Source organism: Chrysemys picta, chromosome 6 (assembly GCF_011386835.1).
Source record: "Chrysemys picta bellii isolate R12L10 chromosome 6, ASM1138683v2, whole genome shotgun sequence".
Classification (NCBI taxonomy): domain Eukaryota; kingdom Metazoa; phylum Chordata; order Testudines; family Emydidae; genus Chrysemys; species Chrysemys picta.
Window position 1 is genome coordinate 6,216,883 of NC_088796.1, and position 17,741 is coordinate 6,234,623.

General features: G+C 45.6%; 1 protein-coding gene across 6 annotated transcripts in view; it reads left to right on the top strand.

The window, feature by feature from the left end:
• KIAA1328 (KIAA1328 ortholog) overlaps positions 1 to 17,476 on the top strand; it is a 262,488-nt gene extending 245,012 nt beyond the window's left edge. For 3 of the 6 annotated variants that reach the window (XR_006174509.2, XM_008166361.4, XM_008166362.4), the window contains one exon: positions 927 to 4,548. Coding sequence is in view for 4 of the 6 variants with exons in the window: in XM_008166361.4 (XP_008164583.2) it covers positions 927 to 1,140 (214 nt within the window). In the remaining 2 variants the exon portion in view is untranslated. Of the gene's footprint in view, positions 1 to 926; positions 4,549 to 6,521; positions 9,303 to 17,046 lie in introns of those variants that run through there. The other 3 variants (XR_010602080.1, XM_065598670.1, XM_065598669.1) reach the window with 2 other exon arrangements.
• The last annotated feature ends 265 nt before the right edge of the window (positions 17,477 to 17,741 follow it).

A 17,741-nucleotide genomic window follows, 5' to 3' on the forward strand; every position in this document is an offset into this window, starting at 1 on the left:
CTTAGGCTGGAACAGGGAAACATAACAAGATGGAACTGAGGGAGAGGGATGCTTAGGCAGGAAATCAGGCAAACTTCCTCAGAGAGATTTCCTAAACTGGGGAATGGCCTCCCATGGGAAGTGGTGGAAGCTGTATTGCTTGAAACATTTAAAACTGGACACATAAGAGTAGAAAATATAATGTAATGATCAGTCCCACACTGGCATGTAGCTCAGGTCTGATCTGTGTGAATATTAATAGGAAGGCTCTGTCTAAGCGGCCTAGAGTAATTGCCAGTACTCTGTGTATGTTACTGCACGTGTAGGCTTGTAAACCTCCTCCGCATCTGTACTGAACACTTAAAGGACAGCTTGAGTAATGTTTAGCATCTTTGCCTTCTCTCTTGATGCCTGAGCTGTTGATTTGGTGATACTTTGTCTGGATTATATTCCTTCAGTTACACACAGATTCCATATATTGCATAGACATTTATAAGAAGCACGTGTGTTTTGTAGCACGAAGAATAAAGGTGCCTGCTGTTTTCAAATCCCTAGGAGCCTAAATCAAGGGCAGAGCCTATTCAGGCAAGTGCCGCATGTTTATGAGTCACTTGTTGAACTGTCATGTCTGTGAGCTGTTCTGTCCTGAATCTCTGAGCTGTAAATGAGACGCTGTCCAATTCAATAGGAAACCTGGCGAGACTGACAAATTAAAAGAAAGTACTCTCAAAATAAAGGGGCCACTAAAGCTTTGCCTCTCCTTCACTGCCTCCCCATTGGAGCTCACCTTAGCAGCAGTTGCAATGCTGTGATCCCTCCCGTCACGATGGGCACTATTGCACAGGTTTCGCTCTAGTCGGGATGACGGAGTTAGGAGTGTTCATTCCAAATCGTGTTTGATGCTCTGGTGTTTAATAGGACTGCATTTTCATGGTGTTTTCCTCCAGGTATGAGGCCTCCCTTATTGAGTTGGTTGAAGCAATGAGTCCAGTCGCTGCCCCAGGACACCGCTCCGGAGAGGCTTACGACTGGAAGAAACCCCACGCCACTCGGAATGGGAGCCCCAGAAAACCTGCATGGTGCCAAGGCCCGCATGGTACCCGAAGCGAAATGGAGGAGCTCGAGGAGAGCCGGATCCTGGAGGATATTTTCTTCATTTGATGAGGCTCACTACTCTGCAGCCCTTCTGTAGGATTTTTAGGACCTTGTTCCTGTTTCTGCTCTGGGATTTGTTAATCCCAGTATCACTTTTAAATTATTTGATTGACAAATGATTGTCTCCCTCCTCGCCAAGGAGTTCGTACAGTAGCTTCCTCTTTCACTTAGAATTTAGTAATCATGCTGCGAGAATAACATTTTTTTTTTCTTTTTGAACAGTCCAATCAGAAGGTGTTAGTAAATTTGGGGTAAACTTTTCTTGTGCCAAGCAATTATTCTAAAATATAATTAAATCCACAACATTTTGGAGTCGATTGAAGCCATAGCTTAGCCAGCCCTCATATGAGAAGTATATTTCATTATCGATTTTTTTAGCTATAAAGCAGTTTGCAAGAGCTGCAGAACACAGAAGAACCACTGCATTTCAATTAGATTATTTCTAATTAAAAAGCAGCCTGTTTAAAACCTAACAATGTTACAAAGGTACAAGCACTTGAATATTATTTCCAATGATTCTGTGATCTACCATTGCCTTCAGCATTCTGATATTTACCGTGCTGAGATTTTAGGGAGCATATACTCAGCTCAGCTGAATAACGTCTAATAACATTAATGGATGTTGCAGGGTTAATGCACTGTGCATCTGTTTGAAAATAGTCTTCCTTAAATCAGTGCTATTTGACATAGTGTATATGCTGGGAACCCTATTGCCAACTCCTTAAATATCTCATACAACCAGGCAATGTACAGGTCCAAACTGTATTTGATGTGCTCTTCAAAATGAGATATATAGTAGTTATAGAGTAAGAACAGTCTTAAGGCATTTTCACTAACTTGCACTATTTTGATACCGTTTCCAGGTTCCATTGTAAATAAGACAAATCCGTAATTATTTCTACTAGCAGCTCGTAATGCACGTTTCCCTGCCGGCTTTAATTATTAATGCTCTATCTATTTCAGTTTATTTAAACGCACTCCCATCTACTTCATGCACTTGGTTATTTAAAGAAGTGTGCAGAATTGGTAAAAATGACTGCAGATTACAGGATGAATGGACATTTTCTGCACAATGCAGTGTTCATATTTTATTGTAACATTGTAGCCACTGGCATGTGTTCCTAGAAAGATGAAGCTGAAATATTCCTTTCACACAATAAAAGTGCAGCTAGAGAAAGTCAGAATCACAGCGGTACAGACACGTTCTAGGCTATTTGTTTCCAACCTCTGGTATATGGACCAGTACTGCTTTTTCAGTCTTTTGTGACTGGTCTTCCAGGCTCCTGCTCCATACCTCCATGGTGGCGAGCCCCTGGACTTGTCCCTGATGCACTGCTGTTGTCTGCCTCCCATGCACTTGTGCATGCACCAATCCCCAGTGCCACCCTGTCCCTCAGTGGAGCTGGCAAGACTTGGCGATGAGGCCCAAGCTGTTCTCTGGCTGACACATGCACACCGTACAGCGTGTGGAACATGTATTCATTGAGACCAAGGTGTGAGGAGTTGAAACCTTATGACTGATTATTTTTCAAGGCATTTCTGGGGATTATGGGGTGGGCATCCTTTCTCTTGAGGAGCCCCACCTGTTAAACTACCTAGGCTGGGTGGCAGCGGATTAGCGTTTTCAGCGTCGTGGGGCAGATGGAATTTTGTGAAGGCCAACAGCAGCACAGGGCCCCTACAGTGAGGAACTAAAAAGAGTGATGGGGAGGGAAATACCACGGCCTACATTATTCCAGACAATTTTTTCTGATCTAATGTTATTTACAAAGTAGCTGATGTCCTTTTCTTGCATCACAGCTGAATTTTAAAAGCTTTTTGGAAAAGTACAAGAACAGGAGATAGAAGTAGTTTTCCTGCACCAGTGAGCCTGGTGAGAAACTGTCCCCATAGACATTTGTTTCTCTCCAGCCATTCCTATGGAGATTTACGGTCTCTATCAGTATCCTGCCATTACATGCATCTGCTCCTTAATCCACTGGGGACAGGCTTTGTCTAGAGAATTCTGTCCTAAGGTCCCACAGACCTGGCAAGTGACCCATCACTGGACTGTCTGGGGGAGTCTTTCTCGAGCGTCCTTCATGTTTCTGCTCCTTGGGCACAGGGGATCAAGTTTAACATAGTTCGCTTTGGCCTTAGAAAGAAAGGGAAACGTTCAGGAGAGGCAGCTGGTATTTGGGAGAAACAAGGAGGGAATAGACAATAGGACATGGGTTTGGATTTTTTTTTAAAGATTTGGCTTTTGTAAAAGAAATGCTTCTCTGGGTCCAGACCAAATGCGAGCCTTCAATTTCTGGTCTGGGTCTAGACCGAACACCTTCAATTTCTGTTCTTCTCCAGATTGACTGTAACTGTAATTGCCTTTTTTAACAAACACTAACAGCAAACATGACATTTGAAAGGTGCCTTGGCGTACACATTCCGGAATTCTGCAATGAGCATTGTGCTCTCTAGAGCTTCATGGGTGCCAATATTTAACCACACTCAGATTTTTAATTATCCTTTTTGTCTGTTAATTATTTTAACTCTGATGGTGTTTTTGTCTTGAATCTGTATTTTGGTAATAATGGTATTTTAAATGGACATTGCCAAGGTTGGGGCCTCAGACATGACCACCTCTTCATCCGTAGGAGCTATACATGAAGCATGTTTTAGCAAAGAATTCTGGAATGAAGAGGTTTAAAATTATCTTGTTGGGAAAGACCTCCAGTAAACATGAACCCGGAGAGGCTACTAATTTGGTAGATCCTAAAGAAACAAACCGTCTTCAGTTGGCTCTATTGCTGTAGTTAGCAGCAGCAGACTAAGAATAGGGTTAGCAGTCAATGCAAGCAAATATATTTTGCCACAAGGCACTAAAAAGTTAGTTATTAAAACATTTATAGCCTTGGAAGAAAATCAATTGTTGTCAAATAGAAAAGGACAAAATCAGTAGTTGGGGTGGGGAGGGGAATTATTTTCCATCTGCTAAAACAATAGAGGAAATGCAAAAATTAAACTAGCAAAAGCAATCGCACGACAGTGTCCTTTTAAGTTTAAACTCCTATATTAGCCCCCTCTGGGGAGATACTCCAGCCCTAGATTTTGTCCAGAGTCTCCCAGATAATACGCTTCAGCATCACATAAGGCGGTGTCTTACAGGAAGCTTGTGGGGTAACACATCTCCTACTAAGGTTACTCTCCATGCCTTGACTTTGTGTTTCTACCTGAATGACTTGTATTGCCAACACCTGCTGTGTTTGTGTGGTCATCTCTCTTGCACACTCTGTAAGCAGAGGATCTGTAAACAATCACGCTTTCATTCTACTTCCTAGCCTCTCTGGTTCTACTTGGTGAATCCTGTCTTAAACCCAAGCATATATTTATATATGTGTGTGAGGTTTTAATTTAATAAATTATCTGCCTTTTTTTTTTTCATTTAATCTTTCAGAGCTTCATTTATTGCATTATCTTTTCCTTTGTTTTGTCCAGCATGGGTCAGGACTCTCCATTGTTAGATATTTTGGTAACCTTCAACACCATTGATGATGAGGTGCTGCCCACTTATCTGTGGGCCCTAACAGCGTGGGCAAGTCCAGTAGGGAAGCTTGGTTCATTTTTTCTTTCAGAGATCCCAGAAAAGGACAAAGTGCCCCACAGTTCTTCCCCAAGAGCTCTTGTTTTTGTATTGTCCCACAGGGACCAATCTTATCACCCTCTTCAACGGGTTTGTGACATCACTGTGGGAGACGGCGGGAGGCTATGGACTGAAATGTCGGCAGTATGCTGATGACACCTAGCTCTGTCTCTCCTCAGCAAGCCCTGATGCCATTGCTGTCCTAGTACGTAGTTAGGTTAGGTACCTGTAAAATAGCTGGTTTAGGCTTACCCAAGCAGAACAGCCTCTGTCATGGGATTGAATTTGGGACCTTCATCTCCAAACGCACAGGCCTCTGGCATTAGAGCTAAGGAATAACTCCATTAGCTGATAGTAGCATAAGATTTATCTGACATGTGGGCCAGCCATTAGAGGCGGGACACAACATGCTTAGCCAGTGTGTTACACCAAAGAAGGTGGAGGTGATGCTTACTGGCAGGGGGCAGTGAAAATGCCCTCAATCAAAGAGCTTTGTTCATGGGTTGTCAGTTGTCACTCGTCTCTGGGTCCTGCTGGGCTCATCTCTGCTTCTACATTCCCAGAGAGGACCAGTGGCCAGAAATGTCTTCAGCTAGCCTATCAGTTGCATCCTGTCCTCTGTGATGCAAAGGCAGTCCATGCCTTTGTCACTTCATGGAAAGAAGGCTGTATGCTCTACCTTGGGCTGCCCAGGAAGCGTAGCTATTGCAGAAATTGTTGGTCAGCCTTCTAAGTAGGAAGGACTCAGGAGAGCACATCATACCGAATACTCTGACCTACAATCGAATTCCCTATCCACTTACAAGACAACCTCCAACTGTTGGTCAGTATTTACACAACCCTAAATGGTATATGATTTAGCTATTTTGGTGAGACCTTGTCCCTTATAACGTACTAACTTCTGAGGACACTGCTTTACAGTCCTCAGGAATGAATGCAAGGTGTTTGATGATTGTGTTTTCAGTAGACAGCTCTTAGCTATGGAGGTCACTCCCTGATCTGTTAGAGCCTGATCCTTGCAGGTTGCAATGCAAGGCTGTGTAGGCTTTTTTCTGACTCTGTTGGATCCCCTCTAGCAAGTGGCTCCTGGCTGGCTGTCCCTCTGCCCCATCCCACATCCTAGTAAGGGCTAGCATTCCCCCAAGACAGTGATATCCGATGCGAGGAGAGTATTGACCTAAATTTGGGGAGACTATTAAATAAGCTATGAAAATGCACCAAGATAATAGTGCTGTGGGAGATTTCAGAAATACATCTGGGAGTAGATAATTCCCATAGCATCCTGACGGGCTTGACAAGTGAAGCACACACAGCAGCACTGAACTACAACCACTTCTGGGGTGTAATCAGCACTCCGCAATAATTGGCTCTGTACAACGGTGACAGGAGGGGAAATGTTGGTTATGAATACCAAGGCAATCGTGTGATCTTGTGGAAAGCGCCATGAAGTTTTTAATATCCACATAGATGAGATACTTTTTAAGGTCTTATCCTGAAGAAGTCTCACATGGTTTAATGGAGCTCTGGGTGTCTTCTTCAGAAGGAGGAGTGGCAAAGCCGTATCTCCCATCTTTTGAACCCATGGCTCCGGTGGGGATCTAGGTATTTCAAACCTGATACTTATACAGCAATGCCATCCCTTCTGGTGAGATCATGGGCCATAAGTAGGCATTTCTTTTGATTGAGATAACCGAAACCAAGTATACTGCCGTATTCTTTCTCCTCTATTCAACAGCGTCCAACTAATTATTATTAATTTGTATCACCATAGTGCCTAGGAGTGCCAGTCCAGGTGCCGTACAAACACAGAACAACAGGACAGATGCTGTTCCAAAGAGCTCACAATCTATGTATAGAACAAGAGGAGACAAATGGATACAGACGACCAGTGAGGGAGTGCAAGGGAACAATGAGACAATATTGGGCTCCGTGACAGGCAGTGTTCTCAGCACATCAACAGCCTAACCATTGTCAAGTTTTCTGTGGACATCATGGAAAAGAAGAGTTTAGAGGAGGGCTTTGAAGAAGGATGATGAGTTAATTTTACAGAGGTTTACGGGGTGCTCCTCCCAAGCATAGATTCATAGATTCATAGATTATAGGACTGGAAGGGACCTCGAGAGATCATCGAGTCCGGTCCCCTGCCCGCATGAGGAGCTGCAGGAGAGAAAACACACAGAAAGGGAGGTATGACTGCAGTTAATAGAAGGGCATGAATATCAAGGAGGGAGAGGAATTATTTAGAGTGCCATGAAATTGGCCCACTGTCCCACAGCACGGTCACCATTCTGTTGTGAGCGGACCCAATCTGTGGTCCCACATGCTTCCAAACTAGGTGGATCTGGGTAAAGTCTAGTCCCTGTTTCTAGCTCTGAGACTCTAGCGAACACTGCTGGGCTCTGATCTCTCGCCTGAGCTCTTCCTTGGGATGTGGGACTTTACCATCCAGCAGACTTAGACCTGAAAACAGTGTCTGAGACCCTCGCAGCCTCACAGTTGTTTACATACGCTCCCCCCTAGAGTTTCGCCTATGCAGTGGGCCCCCTGGGCTCCTACTTTAACTCCTTTGGGGACAATGTCGCAGGATAGCAAGAAACACAGGCTCAGCAAAGGGATTTTCTTAACCGTAGTAACTTAACTCATAGTCCTGAGATGCCCCATCCCCTGGGTCAAGCTCACCCCTTTCTTATGAGCCTGTAATTTGTCAGCATTTCAGGCTGGGCAGGGGTCATCCTCCGTGTCCTTTTTACATGAGGCAATGGTCAGCCCCCTGCAAAGAGCCAAATCTCGCTCTTCAAAAGGGCCCCTGTCTCTGGGCCATGAGCTCAGACTGAGAAGCTCCAGCCCACCAGTCATGCTCACCCCTTCTTGTAGGCCCCTGGTAGAGAGACCATAGTTCCATTGGCACGGGCCAGTCGTTGAGTCATTCAAAGTCAATAGCCCCCCACTGTACTCTAGCAGGGCAGCTGTCTGGAATGCAGCACAATAGGGCAAGTCCAGACGTGTGCTGTCACAGTGTGTGATATTTCCAGGCATAGCACAACGTAGAATTCATCATTTGATACAGGCAGTTTAAGGGAGCAGCATTTAGCATGGAGATCGGGGGTCTGTCATATGATGGGTCTTCAAGCAGGTCCTAACAGTGAGGCAGCAACGGACGCTGTTCTACAGTCCATTGCAGCTTCACTGCTAGGAACTGCTTGAAGCCCCATCATATGACCCACTTAAAACTAGGTTGGATAAAGCACCAGAGAAGATCTATCTGGACTCATTCTTCACTGGCCCCAAGGGTTGGAAGAGTGGGGATGGGCCGCGTAGGACCTAAGAGGTCCTGTAGGCTGGGATTTGCAAAATAATCCATGGGAATTAGGTGCCTAATTCCCTTGGAAGATATCAACCTTAATCACTCAGTTTGCAGCACACTGTTAGACTTATGGATCTTGAACCCGGGTCCGTGGTGGTCTTGGGAACCATCACACTCCTATCCTCCAGCCAGCAGCTCACAGACACCAGCTGGGACTGAGGTCCATGAAGCCCAACTCAGGGAACAACTCCTATCCCTGCACTCTGGGAGTGCTCCAAGGCTCCTTATTGGGTCATAGCCCCTATTTAAGCCAGAGGAGGAAACAGGAAGTTGTCTGTACAACTAGGCTTCACCCTGCCATGGACCACTGGTCAGGTTGCTTCTAATCCTGAGCTGGCATCCTCACTCGGCCTGACCCTTCATAACTGTTTCCTGTCCTCTGGTTCCATCACCCAAGCCTGACCTCCTTGTATCCTGATGTGACTTTTGGTAACTAACTCTTGATCCCTGTATGACAGTCTGCATTCCTTTTACAAGACTATGATACATTTTGTACAAAGTAAGCCTAGTGAGTTATCATTTGAAAACTCGTAATTTGCTGATCATTATTGTCCTGGTAAAATATGTGTGGCAACATTGTATGTAAAGTTATAAGATTCTACTGTATAACATAACTGAGACATGTTCCAAGTTTAAAAAAGCTGGCACAAACCAGTTCCTCAAAGACAAAGGGGAAACGGTTGCCTGAGCCAGGTGTCAAGAAAATCAAATGGACCATCACCTGGTTAAGTGGCCATTCTTCAGCAGGAAAAAGGGTGTGAGTGAGAAATCTACATTTTGGCAAGAAATGTAAAAGAAACAGCTGGAGGTTCCTGTTCCCCTGGACCTTCTGTCTCCTGAACCTCAGCTGGAGGTGATTTTTAAAGAAAAAAGAGAACTATAGGTAAGGGGAACAGATGCCCACAAAAGATCTCTCCTTTCACCTCTACTCATGGCGTCAGCAACACTTGAAGGACAAAGGAAGCATCACTGGACTGGGGAGGGATCCTGGCAGACAGGAATTCAGCCAGTCAGACTGCTAAAACGTGGGGAGAGAGACTTGTGCTTTGAAATCACTTAGCTTGTTAAGTTAGGTATTAGTTATGTTTTTATTTATTTGTATTCAATTCTGACTTATATGCCTCATTACTTGTAATCACTTAACATCTATCTGTAGTTAATAAATGTGTGTTATTGTTTTATCTAAAACAGTGTGCTTAGATTGAAATGTTTGGGAAACTCCATTTGAGATAACAGGATTTGTGAAAATCACTTTCTGTTAATAAAATGACGGTCTTCAGATGAGTTTGTGTTGTCCAGCAGAGGGCTGGGCAGTACAAGATGCACATTTCTGGGACGGGGAATTTACTGGTGTGTTGCTCTGCCATGTAATCCAAGAGTGGCTGGCCATAGCACTCATACATGATAGCTGAGAGTAATTTACATGGTGCAGGCTGTGTGAGAGCAGACCAGGAGTGGTTGCTCTCACAGCGAAGCAGTGTAGAAGGCACCCCAAGTGTCAGAACTGAGGGGACACAGCTGTTCCCCAGTCCAAATTGTGCCCTGGGCAATGTCACACCCTGTCCTCCAGTTTGTCTCTCAATTCTGATCTCCTGCCATTCCAATATGTCCTGATTCCAGGTAATTGGCTCCTGGTCAGTGGGCCTTCAGCTCATGCCCAACGCTAACCCCTGCTCGTTCCCTAGCCATGACACACACATAACCATTTGGCAGCTAAGGTCTTTACTCCAGAGAGCTTAAAGGGAATTAGGAGAAATGCACTGTCCAGGGCAAGGGTTTGGGCCTCAGAAGAGCCGAGACCTTTTCAGGTGGTTAGGATCCAGGAGAAGTCTTCCCTGCACCGTTGTTTTTTTAAGAAGGAATTGGGTGGAAGAGATAAAAAGAAGGAAACCCTTTCCCTGTGTCTAGGACAGCAGGAACGAAGGTGAGAACTCGAGGGCAGGAGAAGGAACCCGTGAGAGCTATTAGGAGAGAAGACACAGAGGAGCACAGGGAAGGATCAGAGAGAGGTGTAGGCTGGGGTGGAGTTATGCCAGCCCTGACAACAAGGGCGAGGAGTTAGAACTTAATGAGGAAGCTATGGACAAGCAAGTGAGAGGGTTTGGTTCTTAATGGCCAAGGTGACTGATGCCTTAGAAATACCAGATGGATTCAGGGAGGGAAGGATGAATTAGAGGGAGGGGACACGGGATGGAGAGAGTCCAGACTATGAGGAGGTTGAAGTAGTTAAGCCCCAGACCCAGTCAAGGGCTGCATTTTATAGATAGGGAGAGAGAGGTAGTGCTGGATTTTAGATTATATAGAAGACTCAGGGACAGGACTGGGCAAGAATCTGGATGTGGATAAAGGGGGATGCCAGGGACAAAAGATGTGCTAATTTTGTGAGACAGACCGGATGGAGTTCTCAGCAGTGATAAGGAAGGGGAGAAGAGGGCTCCAAGACGTTTGAGACACTACCATCTGAAAGAAAAATGTCAGAGCTGTGGCTAGAAATCTAAAAGCTTTGTAGTACCACCTATCTAAAATACAATCTCAATATTTAGCTTTTAATTTGCAGTCTGAGGAAGTGAGCGCAGCCTGGCTAGTTATAAACTTCCTTTTGGTCCCATTATGGAATTTATGAAATTGTTTGTGCGCTAATTAGCGTATGATTTAGAAATTTACATAACTGCACACCACAAAGACAACACAGAACATTTAATGAGGTGATTTAAGCCAGCAGAAGCGTGGAAATCCACTCTAACAAGGTGGCTCTGCTCAGGAAAACGTCTCCGGCCACATAGCTGCTCCCTGTGGGGTTTTTTGAGTCATATCCACTCACTGCGCCAATAAAGCTTTTATGATGATGATGATTTCTCTTAGCCATGGGGGAATGGACTGGATTCTAGTCTGCCTTATGCATCAGCAGCAACATTGTCAGTTAAATCGTAACTGTGGAATCCTTACTGAAAATGGTGATGTCAGAGGCAGAATACAGCTAGCTGGTGAAATCCAAGTTAGAATTTGCTCTACTAGAATTGAGCAAAAATCACCTGGTTGGCAGAAGTGCTTGGCATGCACGATAATTTATTATTTATTACCATAGCTCCTACAGCTGAGATCATGGCCCGATGGTTCTGGTTGCTGAGCATGCAGATAATGAGACAGTCCCTACCCCACAGAGCTTATTGCCTAAAAAGACAAGGTGGAGATTGGGAGACAGCAAATGCTATTGCACATGGGGATCCTTCTCTTGGTGTCTGCGTGCCCAGTGCACAGCCAGCATCCGCTGGGGGGCTTGACTCCCACTGCTGCTGCCCGCTTATGAGTGCCACTATAAAGGGCAGAGCCAACTCCAGCCCCCCTCATTTCCTTCTTACTGCCCCCGACAGTGGTTGGAACCCCTGTTCATTGCCAGAACAGTTTTCTCTCAGCTCAGTGTGTGTGTATATATAGTTGTAGTTTAATAGTTCTGGTTAGTAAGTTTTAGTTGTTTTGTTGAAAAATGCATAGGTTTGATTGTTTTCCCCATTTTGAGGTTCTGCCACCAGCACCAAGGCAAGGCCCAGTCACTGGGCTACAAGCCCTGGGGGGAGGGATAGCTCAGTGGTTTGAGCATTGGCCTACTAAACCCAGGGTTATGAGCTCAATCCTTGAGGGGGCCACTTAGGGATCTGGGGCAAAATCAGTACTTGGTCCTGCTAGTGAAGGCAGGGGGCTGGACTCAATGCCCTTTGGTCCCTTCCAGTTCTAGGAGATAGAATATCTCCATTCAATTAATTAAAGCCATGTGCTTTTTGCACAACCTGTGCTGGTGAGTGACCCGCCCACAGTAGTTGTCTTAAGTGCCTGGGCAAAGCACACATGAAAGACCGGTGCCAGGTTTACCAGGAATTCAAGCCTAGGATGAAGAAGGATAGGGAGTCCACGCTGAAGGAGGTAGCATGCAGACACCCCTCAGAGCCATCCTGGACCAACTCGGTGCCGAGTGCTGCAGCTTCAGTGAGAAGCACACCTCCAACGTTGTCGGTCCCAGCACCGATCTCCACCTGTTCTAGGAAGAAGTAGAAGTCTTCCAAAGAGCTCTGACCAGGGGAAAACCTCCACCTGCGAAACCTGGAAAGAGAGGGGCGAGTGAGTTGAGTACAGTGCATCTGAAATCTAAGCACTCCTCCTCCAAATCAGTGCCTAATTTGGCACTGCTGGCTCCAGTGCCAGAGAGGGCACTGCGAAGTCCAATGCCAGAAGTGGCACTGCAACAGACCGATACGACCTTGGTGCCAACTACCTTGGAGGCATATGCAGTGGCAAGGAATTTGCTCTGCTTTCAGTGCTGGTATCGCTGGTGGTGCAGGAGTCAGATCCCTCAGCACCAACGCCAATGGTGCAACATGCAATATTGCACCAGTCGCGTACCTCCTGGGCAGTCAGCCCATCAGTACGGTCCAAGGGGAGGACAGCAATGGTGGTGACTCTCCGCCTGTTGTCAGGTTTTTGGCACTGGTCCCTAGCACTGTCTGGAGCAGTCTCCATGCTCAGAGGAAGGGGAATCCTCTTCATCAGACTTGGAGGTGGGATTTTATCTTGCAACCTGGGAACAGGATCTGCCAGTCCCCACATAGCCCCTCTCTCTCCTTGTACCATCGTGACTCCACAACAGGATCTGCTACGGGAATGTGGCCAGGATGCCACTGGGATCCATTCCCTTATCCGTGGCTCTTTTGGAACCCCTGGGGTTTCCCCCCAACTTCTAGATCATTCTCTCATCGTGCCTACTCAGTGGCCTCATCCAGGCAGGTGAGTCCTCACACTGAGATGCCCCATCTTCAGTGTCCTGTTCTGGGTCTGGTACCAAGAATCAAGAAAAGGCACTTGAGGGACCAGAGGAGCCTCCTGTGGAAAAAGTTCAAGTCCCAGTCTTAACTTCATCCTCGTCCTCTCCAGACGAGGTGGTTTCCAGAGACACATGCAACACATCTTGAAGAATAACAGTTACTGATCAGGTTAGTCACTTTTTTTATCCCCATCTTACAGATAGGATGCTGAGGCCCAGAGAGGGGAAGTGGTTTGGCCCAGATCCCCTGAGGCCCAGTCCAGTGCTTAGCCACAAGACCATTCCCATGGACTGCATTGGGGTTTGTGGAGACTCCAGCCTTGGAGTCCAGACTTGTAAACTAAGCAAATTTCATAACTGAGGCAGAAACAAGATCCATGTGGAATCCCACAACGCAAGGTCACTTCTGTAACCACACATTGAAGCATAAAACCTCTCAATAGGACAGATCTGTTAGGTCACAGGGCACACTTCATTTTGACGGTGTATCTTCAGTGTAGTTTTCCAGTTTTCCAGTCACTCTGTGACTCCAGAGTTAGGGTTGTGCTTGCTGGCATTTGATTAGGCCTTGGAGACCAAACTCAATGTGATTGAGAGAGTAGGGACTCCGCAGCTGAAGTCTGGAAGCTCTTTGGTAAGGCTGTGTGTATAGCAGAGGCTGGCATCAACCTTGCCTGGGTTACACGTGTTCAGGTTGACCAAATGAATTAAGGGAACCCAGATGTAAAGATAATTGTGAAATCTTAGTTGGAAAGTCTGTTCCTTGGCTGGAGCCACTTTCATGTGGAGTGGTGACTTGCTGTGAGGACATAAAGAGAACGTAATGATTTGGTAATGGATTGATTTGGGTTGGGTGTTCTCTAGGATCTGGTGGTTGGTCTTATGTAGAGCTGGCTAGGAAATGTCGATTCATCGACACCCAAACTTTTTGTGGAAATATATCCATTGTGATTAAAAGGTTTCTCAGGTCCAGGATAGAATTGAGAGAAGGAATGAATGATGGCCTGGTGGTTTCGGGCTGTCACCTGGGATGGGGCATGATATAGAGTAGGAACTTGAACCTGGGTCTCCCACAGCCTAGATGAGTTCTCTAACCACCAGGGTGGTGGCTCTTCTGCAGAGGGTCAGTTGGTCTCTGTTCTTTGACAAAACAAAGTTGAAAGGTCTAAGTTTCATTCCACATCAGAACAAATGTTGAAGCCTCAAAATGTTTCGAGAAACTAAATTCTGGTTTCTCTGCCAGCAACTTCTCATGCAACTTCCTATCAACATTTAATTTCCTGGAAGAGGGAATTGAAAGCTTGTAAATGAAATCTGCAGATCACACTAAATCGGGAGCAATTGCACATAACCGTAGAGACAGAGAAATAGTGGGTGGTAGAAATACGGAGCAGAAGAGAACATGAAATTAAATGGGGACGGGGGGATTCAAGTGCTGAGACACTGAAAGAAAAACAACCTGAAAGGCAAATATATAATGGGAAGAAAAAATTCAGGAAGCAGAAATGTTGAATGAGTGGGCAACAAAAATGATTAGGGGGCTGGAGCACATGATTTATGAGGAGAGGCTGAGGGAACTGGGATTATTTAGTCTGCAGAAGAGAAGAACGAGGGGGGATTTGATAGCTGCTTTCAACTACCTGAAAGGGGGTTCCAAAGAGGATGGATCTAGACTGTTCTCAGTGGTGGCAGATGACAGAACAAGGAGCAATGGTCTCAAGTTGCAGTGGGGGAGGTTTAGGTTGGATATTAGGAAAAACTTTTTCACTAGGAGGGTGGTGAAGCACTGGAATGGGTTACCTAGGGAGGTGGAGGAATCCCCTTCCTTAGAAGTTTTTAAGGTCAGGCTTGACAAAGCCCTGGCTGGGATGATTTAGTTGGGGATTGGTCTTGCTTTGAGCAGGGGGTGGGACTAGATGACCTCCTGAGGTCCCTTCCAACCCTGATATTCTATGATTCTATGACAGCAAGCTAACCATGGGTTTGCGATGCATTATAGCAGCAAAAACTGGCCAGAAAATTCTGGACTGCTTCTGCAGAGGCAACAACATCCCAGAACAGCACGTTACTGGCTCTCTCTCTGAATCCAGTGCCACCATATCTACACCTGTGCCTTCAGTTTGGGGACCTCATTACCCGACAGTTACTGACGGATTGGAGGGATTTCAGTGAAGAGCAATAAAAATGATCAGGGGCTGCAGTAATTGACATAACGAGGAAACAAGATGAGAAGAGTTAGATATTTATAGCCTGGGTAAGAGACAATTAAAAGGTGGGCTGGGGAGATGCACTGGGTGACCTAAAAGCCTCCTCCGTTTCTAATAACTTTTCTGACTGCGAGGAGGAGCACTTGACTTTGCAAGGGCTGTCAATCTGGCGTTCTTTAGCAGCACTCCATCCCCAAGTTAAAAAGCTCAGGTGGGTGTACTCTGGCGGCTCTGACACTGTCAAAATGTCACTGCTCTGCTACCTTTTTTTAAACAATCTGTGTTAGGAAAAATATTGACACTTTGACAGGAAAATAACAAACAAAAAAAACCCCTTTTTTTGAACACTGAGATCTACTCTGGGAGCAGGGCCCGGTTTGGCAAGTGCAGGGAGCCAGTTCCTCACAGATTCCACATGGGCCCTGCTTCGTACAAGAGCTCCTTTGGTTGGGGTGTGATTACGCAGATGGGGGAGGAGCCTCTTTCGTCTTTGGTTGGGCAGCGATAAAGCCATTCCACGTGCTCTAACCTGAGCAAAGTACGCCGTCTGACCAGGTGACTGACCTGCCCTCTTGTGGCTGGTGAGCTGGGTGGATGGTTCTTGCTCTGTTCTGACTCAACCCCCTTCCAATCCTATTGATGCCAATGCCTGGAGTGCAGACTGGTGGAAGATTTAATTTCTCTTTCCTCCTGACCCCCTGCAGCTCACATACTCTTGGATCACAGACGTACAGTAATAATGACAATGCTTTTCACATCTACAGTCCACCAGCCTTGAAATCCCTCCTGTCCTGCAGGAAGAGAGAGAGTGTGTGCATATTTTTATAACCACAGACTCATTGCTCACCACTGGAGTTTCCAGAGACTAAGTGGCTTGACCAAGATGACCTAGGACATCTGTGGCAAAGCCAGGAAGAAAATGCAGCTCTCTTACTCCCAGACCTGTGTGCTTTAGTCACAGGACCATTCTTCCTCTCCATGTTCAACTTCCAGTAGTAGCTTGACAGTTCAGGATTCTAGATGTGACGATGGGCATCACTGCAGTACACACAATAAAGAGTGAACACTTCCCAAAGAAGGCAGCAGGGAGCAATTAATGGCATTATGAAAATACCCTAGCCCTTTTCTCCTCTTGCTGACTCGTAGAATATCAGGGTTGGAAGGGACCTCAGGAGGTCATCTAGTTCAACCCCCTGCTCAAAGGGGGGGGGCCAATCCCTAGATCACTAAATGCCCCCCTCAAGGATTGAACTCACAACCCTGGGTTTAGTAGGCCAATGCTCAAACCCCTGAGACTCCATTCTGTAATATGAGCAGGACAAGAAGGACATTCTAAATACTGCTCCAGCTGTGGCACCTCTAAGAGTTTATGGTGGTGTTTCTCAGCCCATGAAACTGGCCTCTTTCAGCTCCTGGACAGGGGTCACCATCAGTGAACCCAGAGGAAATGAAAACCTGGAGGAATGCGTGCCCATGCTAGGAACTGGTCAAACACTGAGAAATGCACTCCCTGCCCCCTGCAACTGAGGTTTATGAAGAGTTGTAATTGAAAGTGATCTAGCAAGAACCAGTGTGTGTATGTTTTATACACACGTCTCTCTCTCTCTCACTCACACACACACTCACTCACTTTTATATCCTTTCTTCCTGTGTTTCTGTATATTCCACTGTATACGTGCGTGTGCACATATAGGATGATTTTTAGATATGTGTGTATACATACATACACACACTTTTCCCTGGATCACTTAAAATCCCGATCTGTTAAATACCAAATATTCAATAGGCCCTTCTGCTTTTTGCTGAGCCCTAAAATGAATCCTGGAAAGAGAGAAAGAGAGAGAGAGAAATTGACATGTCCCTTGTGTCCTAAATGTCTCCAATTTTTTCTCATGCAAACTTTTTTTTCCAGCTTGACTGCAGGTACAAACACCCTACTCCCCAATGCATTCGGATGGGAGCGCTGACCTCTTAGAGTCGTGATGGTATGGCAATGTTGGACACAACTTGGTTCCCGGTCCCCACTCGACATGAAATACATTGCAGTTGAAAATAAACCACCACCAATGGAAGAGTGTTTGTGTGGGTTAAAGAGAGAGGGCAGAGAAATATTAGATCCCCCTTTTCTGTGTCAGATGGTAAAGTAGCCGCTCTGTTTTAATTATACCCGTGTGCAAAGCCACGGCTGCTTTTCATCCATTTCACGTTAGTCTGACTTTCACAGAACAGACATAGCCCTGGGTGGTTGAAGGAAGAGAGAGGTGGGGAAGAGAGCCATCCATTTTTTACTCCTCTTTGCAATGCTGTTGAGCTTTGATGCGAGGTTCTGGCTGAGGTACAGTAATCTTATCCGGCGCCGTATTGATTTAAGCCTCTTGGATTTATATACCTTTGAAAATGGTAAACTATATTAATTTGCTGTGTTTTCAAGGGAAAGTTATTTATTGAGAGGCATTTTTAACTCGAGTGCTGGAAGCCTTAAATCATTATAATAAATTCATGCTTTTCAGGGTTTCTTACATTGTAATAAATTTGTTTTAAACGTGAATGAGGAGATCCATGATTTCTTTAATATACGGTTATGTATTTCCTTTCAAAATGACACCG